Source organism: Nicotiana tabacum, chromosome 24 (genome assembly GCF_000715075.1).
Source record: "Nicotiana tabacum cultivar K326 chromosome 24, ASM71507v2, whole genome shotgun sequence".
Lineage (NCBI taxonomy): Eukaryota > Viridiplantae > Streptophyta > Magnoliopsida > Solanales > Solanaceae > Nicotiana > Nicotiana tabacum.
Window position 1 is genome coordinate 40,064,085 of NC_134103.1, and position 19,121 is coordinate 40,083,205.

The 19,121-nt window shown below is 38.9% G+C and overlaps 1 protein-coding gene across 2 annotated transcripts; it reads right to left on the reverse strand.

Moving 5' to 3' along the window:
- Positions 1–13,402: 13,402 nt before the first annotated feature.
- Positions 13,403–18,284, reverse strand: LOC107771014 (cysteine-rich receptor-like protein kinase 2). Of its 2 annotated transcripts, XM_016590339.2 has the most exons (9): positions 18,000–18,254; positions 17,652–17,785; positions 15,475–16,275; positions 15,289–15,402; positions 15,071–15,210; positions 14,731–14,941; positions 14,385–14,619; positions 14,126–14,276; positions 13,403–14,033 (listed from the first exon to the last, which is right to left on the reverse strand). In XM_016590339.2, the coding sequence occupies exons 3-9, from the start codon at positions 16,238–16,240 to the stop codon at positions 13,692–13,694; spliced, it is 1,959 nt and encodes a 652-aa protein (XP_016445825.1). In that variant the 5' UTR covers positions 16,241–16,275; positions 17,652–17,785; positions 18,000–18,254; the 3' UTR covers positions 13,403–13,691. The 2 variants fall into 2 exon arrangements, with proteins under 2 accessions (XP_016445825.1, XP_016445827.1); XM_016590341.2 differs by lacking the exon at positions 17,652–17,785 and having other exon boundaries at positions 18,000–18,284.
- Between the last annotated feature and the right edge of the window lie 837 nt (positions 18,285–19,121).

Below are 19,121 nucleotides of genomic sequence, written 5' to 3' on the forward strand. Positions count from 1 at the left end.
TTAGGAAGTTTGTAGGTTGATTTGTATTATTTTGCCAAAATATGGCAATGTGAAGTTAAAGGTTTGACACGTATGTACTTATCTTAGAGAGGCTATGAAACTGTTAGGAAAACTTCATTTCTTTGATTCCTTATCGTGCGAATTGGTTGACTTCGAAAACTAAATCCTTGACTTTTTATACTCTCACAGATAGTGAGGACACGCACTTCTGGATCCGACGATCAGACACTCGTGCCCCCTGCTAAAGGCACGAGAGGCTGGGGCTGGGGCAGAGGCCGAGGAGGGGCACATGGTGCAGCCAGAGCACCTGCTCGAGTTGTGACAGAGAAGCCACCAGTAGCTCTAGTTGGGGGGCAGGCACCCAAGGCACCTGTTGTCACCCCTGCACTTCAGAAGACCCTCGTATAGTTCTTAAGCATGTTTGGTACCTTAGCTTAGGCGGAGTTGATTCCACTTGCACCAGCCACATCTCAGGCTGGGGGAGGAGCTCAGACTCCCACGGCTCATACTCCAAAGTAGTGGGTCCACATTTATCAGGTCCTATATGTTATGCCAACACAGGATGTTGTTTCGGTTCACTAGAGGTTAGGGTAGCAGCATCTGAGGAGGAGGAGCTTAGACTTGAGAGGTTCAGGAAGTATCACCATTCTACTTTCAGTGGTTTGGGTTCATAAGATGCACGTGGTTTTCTAGAGGAGTGCCATCATATTCTCTGCACCATGGTTATTATGGAGAAGAGAGTGATTTCTTTCACCACTTTCTAGTTATCATGAGCTGCATATCAGTGGTGGCAGGTGTACGAGGAGGATAGCCCAGCCGATGCAGCTTCACTTATATGGACTCGGTTTTTAGAGATATTCTTGAGAGAGTTGTTCCCCAGACCCTTAGAGATGCATGGCGCGTAGAGTTTGAGCAGCTGCGCTAGGGTACTGTGATAGTGTCAGAGTATGCTGTCTGATTCAGTAATTTGTCCAGACATGCACCTGCCTTGGTTTCTACAGTCAGAGAGCAAGTCCGTCGATTTATCGAGGGGCTCAACTATGGTATTAGATTCAGCATGGCTTGATATTGGAGACTGATACCCCATATCAGTAGCTGGTAGAGATTTCACGGAGGTTGGAGGGCATGCAGGGCCGTGATAGAGAGGACAGAGAGGCCAAAAGGCCTCGAGGTACTAGAGGATTTAGTGGTGGTCACGCTGCAGCGAAACCCCATCATGGCAGAGGATATGTGAGATGTCCAGTTCACTCAGCACTTCCACCTTCTAGTGGTGCTCCATATATTCCGAGGTCTCAGGTTACATACTTTGCTCAGCCACTTTCTAGTGCACCTCCTGCACGGAGTGCCTTCAGCAGTCAGTCCAGCCGACCAGGCCCGAGCCAGTCCCAGTTTCCATGCCCACCGAGAGTTTGAATTGAGTGTGGACATACCCTTCATATGGTTAGAAAATACCCCAAACTCATGAGGGGTGCACCTCTACAAACTACTCAGGCTCTATGGATTTAGTGAGGTCCACAGACTTCTCAGGCCATGGTTTCTGCCCTACTTGCCGCTCCACCCGCACAACCAGCTAGGGGTGGGGACGGGCGGGTAGAGGTCGCCCTAGAGGCGGAGACCAGGCCAGATTCTATGCTTTTCCGGGTATGATAGAGGCAGTCGCTTCAAACGCAGTCATTACAGGTATGGTTCCGATTTGCCATAGAGATGCATCAGTCATATTTGATCCAAGATCCACTTATTCATATATGTCGTCTTACTTTGCTCCGTATTTGGATATATGTCGTGATTCTTTGAGTTTTCCTAGTTATGTGTCCACACCTGTGGGATATTCTATTTTTATGGACTGTGTGTATCGGTCATGTTTAGTTGTTATTGGTGGTTTTGACACCAGTGTTGATCTATTGTTACATAGTATGGTAGACTTTGATGTTATCTTGGGCATGGACTGGTTGTCACCCTATCATGCTATTCTGGATTGTCATGCCAAGACTGTGACTTTGGCTATGCCAGGTTTGTCATGGTTAGAGTGGAGGGGTGCATTGGATTATGTTCCTAGCAGGGTTGTGTCATTTTGAAAGGCTCAGCGGATGGTTGAGAAGGGGTGTGATGCCTATCTACCCTTTGTGATAGATGTCAGAACTGATACTCCTATCATTGAGTCAGTTTCGGTAATGAGAGACTTCCTAGATGTATTTCCAGCAGATCTTCCTGGCATGCCGGGATATCGATTTTGGTATTGACTTATTGCCGGGCACTCAGCCCATTTCTATTCCACCATATTGTATGGCCCCAACGGAGTTGAAGGAGTTAAAGGAGTAGTTGCAAGAGTTGCTTGATAAGGGTTTCATTCAGCCTAGTGTGTCGTCGTGGGTGCTCCGATCTTGTTTGTGAAGAAGAAGGATGGTTCTACGCTTATGTGTATTGATTATCGACAGTTGAACAAGGTTATAGTGAAGAACAGGTATCCATTGCCATGCATTGATGACTTATTTGATCAACTATAGGGTGACAGAGTGTTCTCAAAGATTGATTTGCGGTCAGGTTATCATCAGCTAAAGATTCGGGATCTGAATATTCCGAAGACTACCTTTAGGACTCGATACGGTCACTATGAGTTCCTTGTGATGTCATTTGGGCTGACCAACGTCGCAGCAGCATTTATGCACCCGATGAATAGTGTATTCCAGTCATATCTTGATTTATTCGTCATTGTGTTTATTGACAACATCTTAGTGTACTCCCGCAGCCGGGAAGATCATGAGTAGCACTTGAGGATCATGCTTCAGACCTTGAGAGAGAATAAGTTGTATGAAAAATTCTCAAAGTGTGAATTTTGGCTTGATTCGGTGGCGTTTTTGGGTCATTTAATGTCGAGTGTGGGGATCAAGGTAGATCCGAAGAAGATTGAAGGAGTTCAGAGTTGGCCCAGACCGTCTTCAGCTACTAATATTTGGAGTTTCCTTGGTTTGGCTTGGTATTATCGTCGTTTCGTAGAGGGTTTCTCATCTATTATTGCACCTATGACCAGATTGACCCAGAAGGGTGCTCCTTTCAGATAGTCTGAGGAGTATGAGGCGAGCTTTCAAAAGCTCAAGACTACTTTGACTACAGCCCCAATGATGGTGTTGCCTACGTGTTCGGGGTCTTATACTATGTATTGTGATGCATCACGTGTTGGCCTTGGTGCGGTGTTGATGCAAGACGGTAGGGTGATTGCCTACGCGTCTCGACAGTTGAAGATCCATGAGAAGAATTATCCAGTCCACGACTTGGAATTGGCAGCTATTGTTTATGCTTTGAAGATTTGAAGGAACTATTTGTATGGTGTCCCTTGTGAGGTCTATACCGACCACCGGAGTCTATAACATCTATTCAAACAGAAAGATCTTAACTTGCAGCAGTGGAGATGGTTAGAATTACTTAAAGACAGATATCACTATTCTATATCATCCCGAGAAGGCTAATGTGGTGGACGATGCCTTGAGTCGAAAGGCGGAAAGCTTGGGCAGTTTAGCATATCTACCAACAGTAGAGAGTCCACTAGCCATGGATGTTCAGGACTTAGCTAACCAGTTTGTTAGATTGGATGTTTCGATAGCCCAGTCGAGCTCTTGCTTGCATGGTTTCTCGGTCTTCTCTATATGATCGCATCAGAGAGTGTTAGTGACGACCCCCATTTGCTTGTTCTTAAGGAGACGATACAGCATGGCGATGCCAAGGAGGTTTCTATTGGAGATGACGTTGTGTTGTGGATGCAAGGCCAGTTATATCTGCCTAGTGTGGATGGGTTGCGTGAGTTGATTCTTGTGGAGGCCCACAGTTCACGGTACTCCATTCATCCGGGTGTCGCTAAGATATATCAGGATTTGAGGTAGCACTATTGGTGGAGGAGAATGAAGAAAGACAGGAGTATGTAGTTCGGTCCCTAATTTGTCAGCAGGTGAAGTATGAGGACTAGAGGCCGGGCGGTTTGCTTCAGAGACTTGAGATTCCCGAGTGGAAATGGGAACGTGTCACCATGGATTTCATTGTTGGGCTCCCACATACTCAAAAGAAATTTGGCATGGTATGGAGTGATTGTGGACAGGTTGACCAAGTCGGCTCATTTCATTCTAGTAGTGACTACCTATTCTTCAGAGCATCTAGCTCAGATCTATATCCGTGAGATTGTCTAACTTTATGGCGTGCTGGTATCCATCATCTCTGACCGGGGTACGCAGTTCATCGCATTTTTTGAGAGCTATACAACATGATCTAAGCACACGGGTTGAGCCGAGTATAACATTTCACCCCCAGATGAACGGACAGTCTGAGCGCACCATTCAGATATTGGAGGATATGCTTCGTGCCTGTGTTATGGATTTCGAGGGGTTCTTGGGATCAGTTCTTGCCACTTGCGGATTTTGCCTACAATAACAACTACCAATCGAGTATTCAGATAGCTCCTTATGAGGCCCTATATAGGAGACGGTGTCGTTCTCCAATTGGTTGGTTTGAGCCGGGAGAGGCCAAGTTATGGGGCACAAATTTGGTTCGAGATGCCTTCGAGAAGGTCAAGTTGATCCAGGATCAGCTTCGTACCGCCCAATCTAGACAGAAGAGTTATGCAAAATGGAAGGTTCATGATGTTGCATTCATGGTTGGAGAGCGATTTTTGCTCCGGGTTTCACCTATGAAGGGTGTGATGAGGTTCGGAAAGAAGGGCAAGTTAAGCCCTAGGTATATTCGACATTTTGAGATCCTTGAGAGCATTGGTGAGGTGGCCTACAAGCTTGCATTGCCACCTAGTTTGTCTGCAGTTCATCTAGTGTTCCATGTTTCTATGCTCCGGAAGTATTATGGTGATTCGTCTCATGTTATAGACTTCAGCACAGTCCAATTGGACGAGGATTTGACTTATATTGAGGAGTCGGTGGCTATATTGTCCGGAAATTGAGATCAAAGAACATTGCTTCAATGAAGGTTCAATGGAGGAGTCATCCGGTCGAGGAGGCGACCTGGGAGACCGAGCACGACATGCGGAGTCGTTATCCTCTTCTATTCACCACTTCGAGTATGTCCTTATGCACGTTCGAAGAGGAACTTTGTTTTAAGAGGGGGAGAATGTAACGACCCGACCGGTTGTTTGTGTAATTGCGACCCATTTCCCTTTTTGATGCTTCACACATGTGTGTTTATAGTTTTATGACTTACGGGGTTGATTAGTTTCGTTCCGGGAAGCTTTTTGGATTGATTCGGACCCTTTGATTCGTGACTTAGAAGCCTAAGTTAAAAATATGGGCCAAACTTTGACTTTTGTGAAACCGACCCCAGAACTGTATTTTGATGGAGCGATAGCTTCATATTGTGATTTCACACTTAGGCGTATCCCCGAAATTGATTTTGGAAGTCCGTAGGTTGATTTATGTTAATTTGCTGAAATTTGGCAATGTGAAGTTGAAAAGTTTGACCGTAGGTTGACTTTTAGATATCGAGCTTCGGAATTTGATTTTGGGACTTGGAATAGGTCTGTTATGCTATTTAGAACTTGTCTGCAAAATTTGGTATCATTTGGAGTTGAATTGATAAGATTCAGACATTTAGTTGCAATACTTGAAATTTACTTTGAAACTTATACGTTTTAGTGTTCGGTTCGTATAGATATTATTTTTATGTTTTGATCGTGCAAGCGAGTTTGTATGATGGTTTTAGACTTTTGTGGATGTTTGGTTTGGAGCCCCGAGGGCTCGGATGAGTTTCGGACATGTTTCAGAATGGATTGAACTGAAAATGAAAAATCTGGTGCATGGTGCCTGTGGTGTCACATTTGCGAACACAAGGTTCGCAATTGCAAGCTTAGCAGGGGGGGCTTAGGTATTGCAATTGCGATACCTGGATCGCAATTGCGAAGAAGCTCAGGTAGAATGGTAGTTTGCATTTGCAACAAACCAGTCGCATTTGCGATAGAGACAGGCTTCAAATGTGAAGCCAGAGTCGCAATTGTGACCTCCTCATAGGACTGACAGTGGCCGCATTTGCGATGAAATATTCGCAATTACAAACCCATGTCGCAATTGCGACATCTGCAACTGATCAGAAGAGCTTAAAGTGGGGATTTCGTCTCATATTCTCTTATTTTAGAACCCTAGACTCGGTAGGAGGCGATTTGGAGGGGGGATTTTCATCTACAAACTTTGGGTAAGTTGCTCTAATCTATTTCCAACTATATTTCATCAATATATGTTAGATTGTAACACCAAAATCATGTGAATCAAAGTGAAAATTTGTGAAACTTTGTCAAGTTTTTGAAAAATAAAGAATTTGAGTTTTGAGAGTCAATTTGGACTCGAATTTTGAAATTAATCATATATATGAACTCGTAGGGTTATGGATAGTCAGAATCTACCCTTAGACCCGGGTTATGACCGGGCGAGCCCTGGGTTAACTTTTGTTGACTTTTTAGGAAAAGTGTAAAGATCATAGCTTTATCTATTGTAATTGATTTTCCTTATATATTTTGATGATATTAAGTCGATTTTTGTTAGATTTGAGCCGTGTGGGGGCGAATTTTAGGGGAAGAGCTATTTCTATCATTGAGTTGGCCTAGCTGAGGTAAGTATCTTGCCTAACTTTGTGTGGGGAAACTACCACTTAGGATTTGGGATTTATTGTGTCATTTGTGCTATGTGAAAGCCATGTACGCAAGGTGACGAGTGGGTACACGGGTTGTATGTGGTATTTGACCGGTTTAGGCTACTTAGACTTTTTTCATGCTTTAAACGAATTGTCATATCATGTTCGCAATTCTTAAAGTCAATCTATTCTTACTTGTGTTAGGCTATCCTTACATGCCTTAAATGACTTTGTTAATACTTGTTCTACATCATACTTGATAATTTGCTCTTATGCTTTAGTAGAACTTGTTGCCTCTTTTATTGTTATATGTTATCTCTTTCATTGTTGATTGCCATTATTTTAAGTCATTATTACATGTTATCTCTTTCATTGCGATTATTCTTATTTGAAGTCATCGGTATATGTTATCTCTTCCATTATGAGTTATTCTTATTTAGTATCGTGGTTACACATTATCTTTCTCATTGTTGAGTTATCGGTGTTGAAGTTGTGAAAGTCGTTATCAAATTGAGGCGGAGTGTTAATTGTTGAGATATCCTTCTTGTTGAGAACTTTACATTCACTATTATTGTTGTTATTCTTGTACACATTGTGGTTGAGCCATGGGCTATCGTTGTGAAAATATTGATATTGTTGATTATTGGCAAGTTGTGACATATGGGCACTTGTGGTGCGAGTTCTTATTGTGATGTGATATTGATGTGTATGCGGTGGTATAAAGATAGGGGTTAATGTGCATGTGGCGGCATAAGGTGGGACTTATATGTGTAATGCTTGTAAGGGAATTACATGAAGCCACGTGGCGTCATAAGGTGAGCTAAAGTGCGTGTAGCTATTTCAGGAAAAAGTCTTCAAAACTATTTAAATGTAAGGCTCACGCGGCGATATAAGGAAAGATTGTGATTGAAATTGAGAAATGTGAATATGAAGTGGTACCTCGGTTGTGATTCTTGATATATACGAGGTGGTACCTTATTGTGATTATTGTTGTTTAGCTCATGTTGCAAAGAGTTATTGGTGGGAGAACTTCTTGTTGTTTTGTTCTTCCTTGTTCCTTCAGTTATTGTCCATATATGAAAATTGTGGTTCTTTTCATTTTCTTCCCTTATGTTATCTCTATGCTTACAATACTTTCATTAATCTATGTTATTAACTTGCTTCATATTACTTATTCCCCCGCTTTCCATTACTTCTTGTTATAACGTTTTCATTTTGTTTATTATATTCTAGTAGGTGTCTTTACCTGGCCTCTTTACTACTATACTGAGGTTAGGCTTGATACTTACTGGGTATTGTTGTGGTGTACTCATACTACGCTTCTGCACATCCTTTGTGTAGATCCAGGTACGTTTGCGTGTGCCAGACGTTAGTGATCGACTGTTAGCTGCTTTCCAGAGACTTCAAGGTATACTTACTCAGCATCTGCAGGTTTCGGAGTCACCTTCCTTTATCTTTACTTCCTATTATATTTTTATTCAGAGAGTGATGTAGTAGACATTCTAGTTTACTCTATAGAGCTTATGACTCAGTTCCATCTGTTTTGCGAAAGTTGTTGTTGAGATTTTGTTTTGGAAGACTATATGAGTTTTGTTAGTTCTATTTTAGTATTCCTGTTTATTATTCTTGTTAAGTTATTATCAAATGTTAGTCTTACCTAGTCATAGAGACTAGGTGCCATCACGACATCCTACGAGGGGAAATTAGGGTCATGACGTAGAGCTTCTGCCTTTGGCCTACCAGGGAGTTTCTTTTACCCTCTTATTAGTTATGGTGTGCACTGGGGACAATGCACAATTTTAAGTATGGGGTGAGGAGATTGTCTAGGTGACTTTCTATACTATTTTAGTTATGTTAGTTTAATTAAATAATATTTTTTAGAAAAATAGAAAAAGATTGGACTTTAACCGACGATGGATCTCCTATACAGTTTTCTTGAGGGTTAAAGTCTAACCAAAAACACACAAATAATTGAAAAAATAGAAAAATCCAAAAAAATGTCTTTTAATTTTCTTTAGGTACCCGTGATTTTTCTTTGTGCTTCGGTTCTTTTCCATCGAATGTAGTTTGAACCGGGTCTTAATTTTTTATTTTTAGAGTAGATTAGGATTTAAGGAATAAAAGAAGGAAGATGAGATTTGTAGGCGCCCTTTTGACTTGTTTGATAGTAGCATATTTAGGCTCTAGCATGTATATTACCTTCCATATGGTTTGAAGTTGCTTATAATGTCTTGTTGAATTGGATAGCATGTCTATTGACACATATGTCTCGTTTTCTTGGCTTGTGTTCACTTTGTGCTTAATGCTTAATAATTGATGGCTTCGTGAATACTTGCAATTGTTTGAGAGTCGGAATGGAACCATCCTTAGTGATTCATGTGCCATATGTGGTGAGAATTTGTGTAGTCTGTGTCATTGCACTAGAGTCTAGAACTTGCCCGTCATGTGAGTTGAAGTGAAATCCTAGGTTTTGCTCTGCTTGAAAAATGATTCTAGGCTTTCTTTGATCTTTTCGAGCTTACTGCTTACCACAAATAAAAATTATCCCTAGTCAACCATTTTGAACCTATAGTCTTTTATTTGGCAATAACATTACAAGCCTATACCCATTTTTTCTTAATTGTCATTGTTTTGATCTTTGTACCTCTTAAAGCACTTTAATTGTAAAATGAGCACTAGAAGAAGTAAGGATGGAACTTGGGTAGCTTTCGAGTGGAACCAATGAAAGGAGGAAAGGTGCACTTCTTTTGCAAAATAATACACCACTAGCGAAAATTGCAAAAGAAAAAGAAAAAAAATATAGTTGAAAAAAGAATGAATGAAGAAAAAGAGAAGAAAAAATATAGATGAATAAATTGATGTCTTTGTCTTGCTAGTAGAGCGTATATTAAGATAGTGCTTAATGAAAAAGAGAATATCTTTGGGATGATATTGTTTATGAAATTGAAGTGGGATTGAAGAAATATGCGCTTAAAGTTAATTTTGTGATGTGTTAAAGTACTTAGGAGGGTTAGTCATTATTCCTAAATTTATCCTACACGTCCCTTAGCCCACATTACAACCATGAAAAAGTCCTAATTGACTTTAGATCGAGCAAGCCTACACTAGTGGAGGTTTACATAAAGGGCAAGCATATGGTACCTTTTGCATGCATTTGATTTTTTTGTGAGAGTGAGCGATTTATTTTTTATATATGTGAGTCCTTAAAATATTTTTGATCATGAGATTTGGATGTGTGGATTCTACTTACTCTCCTTGATGAAGTTGTGAGAGCAAATGGTTTCACGATGAATAGATTATGTTATTATACTTCTCTTCGATATTGAGTATCCAAGCCATGAATGTATTGTGATATTGAGTCGGTTTCTGAGGTTAGGATTGTTATGAGCATGTTGTCTTGGTATTGAATAAATTTTTGAAGTATGGCATAAAGTAAAGGGAAGTGTGTGTTTAAGGCATATGCTAAAGTTTAATTATTGCTATCAACCATAGTCATAGGTATGGTGTACTTCGGATGTGTTAAAAGGAAATAAGGTGCTCAAGGTTAGTGTGAATTGGTGGTTGACTCGAGGACGAATAACGTTTAAGTGTGGGGTAGTGATATTTGGCCAAATGCTATATTTTTAGTACATTACTCGCCTTACATGTTGTTAGTTTAGTGATTAATTGTGCGACATTTGAGCTAAATTATATTATTTTATGTATAGGAGTATCGGAAGAAATAGTCGAATGAAAGTTGCACAAAAAGAGGACGAAAATGCAAGAAAAGAGCATAAAAATACAAAGTACTAAAGCCTGGCTACAGGCCAGGCGTAGCCAGCTCTGTAGCCAGCTTGGCCGCACTACAGGTCAAGCGTAGCCAGCTTGGCTGTGTTACAGGCCAGGCGTAGCCAGCTTGGCCGTGCTACAAGTCTAGCCTCGCGAGGTCAGGTGCCCGGTGGTCAAAAGTTCGCGAATAAAAATACTCTGACTTTCCTACTCATTTTTGGACTTGGAGACTTCAACCCTAGCATATAAATACTCCCTAAACATGTCTAAGGAGAAGGTTGAACGTTTTTAGAAGGGGATTCGACCTAAGGAGGCAAGAACACACTAGGAGCAAGGCGGAGAATTCTTCTACGAGTTTTTCACTTCCTTCTTCCTATTTTCATTATTGGTTATGAATTCTAGTATTGTAGTTTTGCATACTATTATGAATAGCTAATTTGTTATCTAGGGTTTTGATGGAACCTTTTGTAAGAAAATTCTCGTTATGTGTTTATATAATTGAGTCGTTGGATTTCTCTACTTGTTCAACTACGTGTTTATTGTTGTTGATTGAATGGTCATCAATTGATTGTACCTATTTAGTATGTATTGCTTGAAAAAGGGTACACATATAGATAGTTATTGGACAACATCACTCCTAATGTATATGAGGAATCAATAAGGAGGGTTTAAAGGTGGGATTAGAAATAACGAAACCTTAGTGTGATCTTAGTCAGTGGCGAACTTGTGCCAGCTAGCATAGTTTGGAAGAATATGTCTAGTAAATTGTGGTAGTTGCTCGGAAGAGAACTCTACACCCGAAGTACTCACGATCGGTAGAGAATACTTAGGCGATATCATAGGAGATTGCGGGAAGGATTCCGACAATTGGAAAAATCATAACTCTAGGCCTTCTTAATCTTATCTCCAACCCTTAGAATCTCTAGTTGTTAATTTACTACTTTAAATTGTTAGTTAATTAGTTAGACATAAGAATCTTAATATTTATAACTTAGGAATTATTCAAGCTTGTCTTCTTAGTGATAGTAAACACTTGTAGCTAAACATTAGTTCTCTGTGAGATTTGGTTTCGAACTCTTAGACCAGATTATATTTGCAGCAGCCGCTTATCCTTTTTAGGACTAGAGTTGGGCGTGATCATATAACCTAAAAACTGCTCTTTGAAGTTAGTAAAATTTTGAAGGCAAATCCTATACTGAATGATCGTGAGTTTTACTCCCTTGAGTAAGGCAATTTTTCACGTAAAATTATTGTGTTTTTTAAATTCCACACTTCACTAGTTGTTTGAGTCTGAATTAGGTATTCACGAAAAAAAGGCGAGACACAATTCACCTCCCCTCTCCCGTCCTTCCCCTCGTGCCACAGTGCAACCTTAGAATAACACGCGTTGTGGGAGAGAGAATAGAAGGGAAAGTTAGGGTGACATAAATTCCAACAAATCAGACCAAACCGAATTAATTCAATACTTTGATTTTGATTTTGATTTTTCGATACTTAGAGTATTAATTTTCTCCAAATTCGGAGTACGATATGGTTTTCAATTTTAAGGTTTGGTTATTTTGGTTACTACCAAATTACCGAACTGTTTTACCAAATATTATACTTTCATAGGTTAGCATAGAATGATTGTTGCTGTTTAGAATGTTTGGTTGGAATTTAAACATTAATTGGCTGCAGTTTTAGAATGACTTGGAGGCTCCAATTAGAATGTGTAATTGGATTTTGTGAGTAGGAGCAGGTAGCTCGTTAGTTGCTGCTGCAATTCGCAAGTTAGAAATTTAGAATGACGGATGCTCGTTATTAGTTATTGCTGCAATTGGCAAGTGTTGCTACTCGTTATATATTTTTTCAAGCCTGAACGTATGTTAATTGTCAGTGTATATAATATGACAATTGATATTCCTTTAAAAAGAATACGAATCCTTTAATGTATCAAACTGAAATCGTACCATATCAAACTAAACAAGAAATAACAATAATCGTATCGAACTACTTTGATACGGTATTCGAAATATACAATTGATAAATCGAATATCAAAGTACCAAACGCCTCTTTGAAAAAATAGGGGATGAGACTATAATTTGCCAATTTCTTTTAGTTAAAATGTCAAACCCGTCCAATAACTTGAAGCTGGGCTGTTTCTTGCCAATAGGTGGATTGGGTTGTATTTGCATGCCAATGTGTCAGGAATTAAACCTCAACTCCTGGCTGGGAGTAATTTTCATGCAATTTTTTTAAGCTGGATCAAAAGTCGAATAGCCTATTCGTGAAAATTTCTCAAGTCATGTCCGCCGACTATTATAAGACCAAATATTAAGTTAATGTTAAGTCAACATAGTGGATAATTTCCACCAACCTAAATGTAATGACGAGAGTGAACATTTGATTAAAAGAGTAAAAACAAGGAAAAATTATAATGTGTTAATTTTGTAGGCAGGCAGGCAGGTCATTATGCAATACCATGTCTAATCTGAATTCATGTTATAGAATATTATATGAAGGCGGCTTGTATGTCCAACTTTTAAAATTTTTAGTATTGAACCTATTATATTTTTAATATTGCATGTTCATATCTATTATTTATTGCTATTTTAGTAAATTCTTACACTTAAATTTATGCACGCATCAAAATTATTGGCAAATTTTGTCTTTGAGAGGGAGGTAGAAATTTCTGTAATGGAGAGGTAGGAAGGATTACACTAGTGATATATTTTTTGAACAAATAATATTACCAGTTAATGAAGTTTCAACCTAAATATGTCGCAACTATAAGAGAAGCATCATTCTAAAACCAAAATGGCATAATTAGAATTACAACAACAAATGGTCAATAGCCTAGGTGATTTGTCCCACTTATTTCTCTTTATATTCGTTGAAAGAACATTCAAAACTGAATGACAAGCAGCAACGTAATTTTCAAGCCAAAAGCCTAGGTGTTGGATGACTACGTTCTAGAATCTTCGTGAACCAAAAAGGAAAAAGGCTTAGTGAAATTACTAATGGATAAAGAAGAAGCAAGAATTACAGAAGATGATTATTATTGAAATGATTCAAAATGTATAAGAATCAATACCTCCATTAGCTAGCACACTGCATATTATCTAATTCTCATTAAAAGCTCTCTGATTTCTCTGTATACGTTTAGAAACAATAATAAACCGGCCCCTATGCGCAAACACTTCACCATTACAATAATAATAGCAAGCTGTTGCTAACAAAACATTTGCTCCTATAGTATGCAAAAAGGAACATGAGGCAAGATGATAGTCGAGATTTCATTCTCTCGCAGATTTATGAGGCCACTGAAACATCATCTGGGGTAGAAAGAACTGTGAGAGATGTTGGCAATTGAAGCCGAATCACCTTCTCTATGGGGATAAGATGGGGTATCCCAAGGGTCGTGAAGCTCCATGGTTTTCTCATCTATAAATGGAGGATTAGTCGGTGCAGGTAACTCCTCTTCTTTCTTTACCAGCATCTGCAATGCCTTGGACATAGATGGTCTTAATCCCGGAACCTCTTGTGTGCACAAAAGTCCGACATGTACCACTCTTAGAACCTCATTTTTTACATTGATTGTATGGTAGTTGCGCAACATAAGATTTGGATCAAACAATTCCTCTACTCTCCCATGTTGAAAATGCTGCCATGCCTGTTATCATCCAATATACGGAAACAGCTAAACCAATGAGCAAAAACTTTCTATATATTGGAAGTACATATAAGAATTTGTTCACAACTTACAATAGAAATTAAGCTGTCAGAGTATTCAGTGTGTTTGCTTCTATTATTCTGCCTTCCCGTAACAATCTCCAATAAGAGAACACCAAAGCTGTAAACATCTGCCTTTTCGGTTAATTGGCCATGGGCCAAGTATTCTGGGGCCATATATCCTCTGTGAAGGAAAGAATGGAAAATTAACCATTGATTAAGAGATAACTAATATTTAGTGAGCAAAAGTTTTAAGCTATGATATAAATGGTGAAAGAAAAGAATCACTAACAAAGTCCCAGCAATGGCAGTGCTTATGTGACTCTTGTCTTCTTGGAAAGACCTGGCCAACCCAAAATCAGCAATTTTTGCTCTGAGCCTTGAATCCAACAGAATATTGCTGGCTTTTATATCTCTATGAATAATCCTCGTCTTATTGTTTTCGTGGAGGTAGACCAAACCTTCTGCAGTCCCTATAATGATGTCAAATCTTTTTTCCCAGTTCAGTGTTTTACCTTTGCTAGGGTCTGCCAATTTCAAGGTTTCGTGCCAACAAGAATCAAGAGTGAGACAAAGTCATTGCAGCAGTTGTATAAAACAAAATTTAAGATAGAGCAAAGTCTGCTACTGCTACCCACCAAAGATAAACCGATCAAGACTCTGGTTCGGGAGGAACTCATATACGAGAAGGCTTTCAGGTCCAGAACAGCTGCATCCTAATAGCCTTACTAGATTTTTGTGCTCAACACTGCTAATAATGTTGACTTCGTTGTAGAAGTCTGCAGCTCTGTGTTTGTTATTGAAGAACAGCCTTTTGACAGCAATCTCTCTCCCATCTGGTAGAACTCCCTGACAACATAAGCATATCGTATAGACTTACTCTGATGTGAAGATGTGGATACTCGTAATTGTGAATTAGAGTAATGGATAAACTGAAAACATAAAATATGTTAACCGGTAATATTCTCAGCCCACTACCTTGTAAACTGTGCCAAATCCACCTTGACCGAGCTTGTTCGCCTCATCAAAAGACCCGGTGGCTTTCTCAAGAGTTGAATACTTGAAGTTCAGACTACTATCGTGAAGGGTCTTCACTAATTTCTCCACATCATTGGAACCTGGATATTTCAAACTCTTAGTTACTTCAGAAATATTCAAAGCTAAAGCCATAGCTGAAATATTACCAAAGGTTTTACCTTTTCTCTTCTTCTGTATTTGTTTGTTCTTCCACATATAAAAGGCGATAACAGCTCCCACTACCAAAACGACCACAGCACTAACAACAGCAATTACAATTACTACCACATTTCCTGAAAATTTGTCAATTTATCAGACACATGGTCCACATGACAGTTTCAAAAGAAGAAGACAGTAAAAATTACCATTTGATGATGAGTCTCCACTGGTAGCTAAAGCGTTAAGAAAATTAACATCCGAGTACCTCATGAAGCATCCAGTGTACAACGCTCGGCCTTCTGACCAGGGTAAGCACCCCATCATAGAGGCAGATGCATTTTGCAAACAAGCTCGGCACGAGTTAGCACTCAGTGTTCTCCAGCAATCAGCTAGGACATAAGCTGTCTCATTTGTTGCCCCGGGCACTGCCACTTCAGCGCTTGCATAGCCATTATTGTTTGGTGCATTAGCAACAGCTTGCTGAACAGCCCGTCTAGCGGTTTGTTGGAACAAAGAACCCTTTCTGGTTCTATTTCCACAGACATGTCTGTCTTCAGGTCCTAAATACTGGTCATAGAATGTGTAATTCTCAGCCCGCATAAAGCAGCCATCGAGATAAATTCGCCCTCCATTGAAAGGAAAGCACTGAGGAAGGACTGTTCGGGCTTCAGCATAGCATAAGACACAGTCAAGTAAAGAAAGATCACCATAGCACTGTGCTAGTCCATAGTTAGCGTCCAGTCCAGTGCCGGTGACTGCTACTCCATAGCCTCTAGTTCTCATTTGCTCACTTATGGTTTCCATTGTGGCAACAAAATTTGGGACATAAATTGTAGTATTATGCTCCAGTTGGTTACCGCATATGATCTGGACCGTCTGAGATCTAGGTTCTGCCTCGGATACATTTGGTAGAAGTAAAATTGATAGAATAACAAATAGTCTAAATGCAACTAATGTCACTACTTTCTCCATTGCCTGACCGCAAGATCTTAGATTTGATGAAATGCCTGCTCAACATAGGACGAATTTGAGTAGAATACTTCAGGGACTTATAAGTGAAATCAATCGAATATAAGAAGATCAAATCACTGCATAAAAGCTATGAAGAGTTAAAGCTTTATTAGATTATTGTCTTCTTTCTTGTAAATGTTGAGGAATATGAAAACCATGAAGAATTTGACAAGATAGCTTCCTTTCATAACCAAAAAGTTTGTCAACAAAGTCCAAAGACTATAATCATTTTCCTTTATTTCTGTAAAACTCTCGTTCCACCTTTATTAACAATCAATGAGTCATGACAAGAATAGCCTGTTTGGCCAAGCTTTTTGGGGGGCCAAAAGTGCTTTTGGCAAAAAATTGAGGTGTTTGTCCAAGCTTTTAGAAGGAAAAAAAAGTGTTTTTGAGGAGAAGCAGAAGCAGTTTTTGAGAAAAAGAAAAATGTAGCTTCTCTCCAAAAATACTTTTCTGAGAAGCACTTTTGAGAAAAATACACTTAGAAGCAGTTTTCAAAAGATTGGCCAAACACTAATTATTGCTCAAAAGTATTTTTCAAATTAATTAGTCAAACACAAACTGATTCTCACTAAAAAGTACTTTTATGAAAAGCACTTTTGAAAAAAGCAGTTTTCAAAATAAGCAGATTTTAGAAGTTTGGCCAAACAGGCTAGAGTCTTGGTTTCACATTCATTTCCCAAAATCTGATATTTTTCGCTCAAAGCAACATCGAAAAGAGACAAGAAAAACTTCATGGTTGAAACTACTGCAGCATCCTATATTAGACTAAGATTTAATTTATATTCACTGACACGGTAAAGAATCTTTACACCACCAGTATATTTTAATCTGTTGTAGCAAATGATCTACCTTATTTTTCATGTTACTAATCCCACTTATTACGGACCGTTACATATAATTATACTGTATTTTAGATGATTGGATTGTGAGTTTATAAAAAAGTTAAACTCATTAGTGTAAAAGAAGTCTATGCACGTGGTAAATAAAATATGAGACAAAGTTGAAAATTTTGTTTGTGTTCCATCTAGAAACAAAAGAAAGGTCAGCATTGAATGATTATACCAAAAAACCAACCATATAGATTTTCAAATACAAAAGTGAGACCCCACCTCATTACCACTTGGCTCAAACCAGATAATAAGACTAATGTGCCCCAATTGACCAGTTCGCCATCACATTTCCAACTCACAACTTACTCCCCCATCTTCAATACACAAAAATAAAGGTCCATCTTTTTTTCTCTTCTTCTTATTGTACTTCTCTTTATTTATGTTTTTATGCAAAAAGCTCAAAACTTGATGCCCATGATTCAGAATTAGAGGAACAAACTAACAAAAGATACGGAAAAAAGAAGGGGAATTTCCTCAACCTGATCATAACAAAGTGTAAGAGTCCTCTTACTGATTTTACACGAAGCTTAAGACCAAAGAATGGTCTTGTAATCATTTCCAAGTAAATTGACAAAATGGGAGCTCTTTTCTCCAGAAATTAAGACATGATTGCCTAAAAAGTACGATTAAAAAAAAAGAAACAAGAATTACAAAATCCTCAGAGTTGAACTGTATACAGAGAGAGAATTCTCAATTTTCAAAACTAGTTCTTTTCAGCTTCTTCAGTGGCCGAAAATAGACAAAAAGTCAAAGCGCTTCTAGCTCAAAGACATTAAAGGAAACTTCAATTTCAGGAAATAAAACTACTTGAAAACCAAAATTATTACCTTTTGTTCACATGGGGTTCCCGAAAATCGATTTCTTGAGCAAGATCGCTGGAGAAAATTGTTCAGCTGCCTTAACAACTCTGACAAAGAACAGAGGAGAGTGACGAAGAAAAAATAAAGGAACGATGAATAAAGGGATGAAATTAGTTTTATTATTAATAAGATGAGGAGTTAGTAAATGAGAGAATCTAAGGAGAAAAAGAAGAAACAAGTGGAAGATTTTGTAGAGGGGATATTTTGTCAAAGAGAAGACTTAAAAATCAGCAGCTATGGCCTATGGGGTATAAATTATAATGGAGGAGAGACTTTGAAATAAACGCGCTACTTTTAACCGAAACTTCCTTACAAGACCACGTAACCTTTTTTGTAGGGTCGTTTGTCCCGCTTGGGTTAAAAGTATGGGTGTTTAACCGGCCGGGTTGACCCGGTTCCGATCGGCCCAGACCGGTATTAAACCGGACCAAATCGGACCGGTAGGTAAGGGCCGGGCAGGGCTTGGTTCGGGGTAAGGAGTTGAGCCGGCTAGCTTCAAAATTTCGGTTAATCGGGCCGGTCTAGACCAGTAAAATCAAATCACTTGTTAACCGGTTAACTGGATCGGTCCAACGGCTATTTTAGAAAAAAAAATTTAAATTAACTTGACCGTTGGCAACGGTCAGTTTCCAATTTGATCGTTGCCCAACGGATATTTTGCAAGAATATCCCTTTTTGATATTTTTTAAAAAATAACACTTTTAGTAATTACTAATTTAGCCCTTTGAAAAACTATAAATACACTCCCCTCTTCTTCATTTCTTCACTCATCTCTCATTTCTCATACTCAAATTCTCAATTGTCATTCTCTTATTCTTCACCTAAATTGCAATCAACTATTTGACTCTATTTTTTTGGGAATTTAATTTATGGTATTATTTGAAGTTTGAAGTTTGAACTTTGAAAAATTGACGTTTCTTCGTGATAACATTGGAGTTGCGAAATTCAATTTCAAATATTCAAGACTTCAAGAAGAAAGAAAGAAAAATATAAGGATGCTGTTGAAAAAATACAAGCAAAATTCAAAAAATATTTCTTTCCAATTCCTCCGATTTACTTAATGGGTGATGTTTTAAATCCTTCTATTAA

What these genes read in the sequence shown, in the direction of transcription:
- LOC107771014 (XM_016590341.2), bottom strand. Translation starts at nt 16,240, where the DNA reads ATGGAGAAAGTAGTGACATTAGTTGCATTTAGACTATTTGTTATTCTA. An exon ending in GATTTGGCACAGTTTACAAG is followed by an intron (nt 14,942 to 15,070) that starts GTAGTGGGCTGA and finishes TTATGTTGTCAG; the next exon opens with GGAGTTCTACCAGATGGGAG. An exon ending in ACTGCCATTGCTGGGACTTT is followed by an intron (nt 14,277 to 14,384) that starts GTTAGTGATTCT and finishes TTTCCTTCACAG; the next exon opens with AGGATATATGGCCCCAGAAT.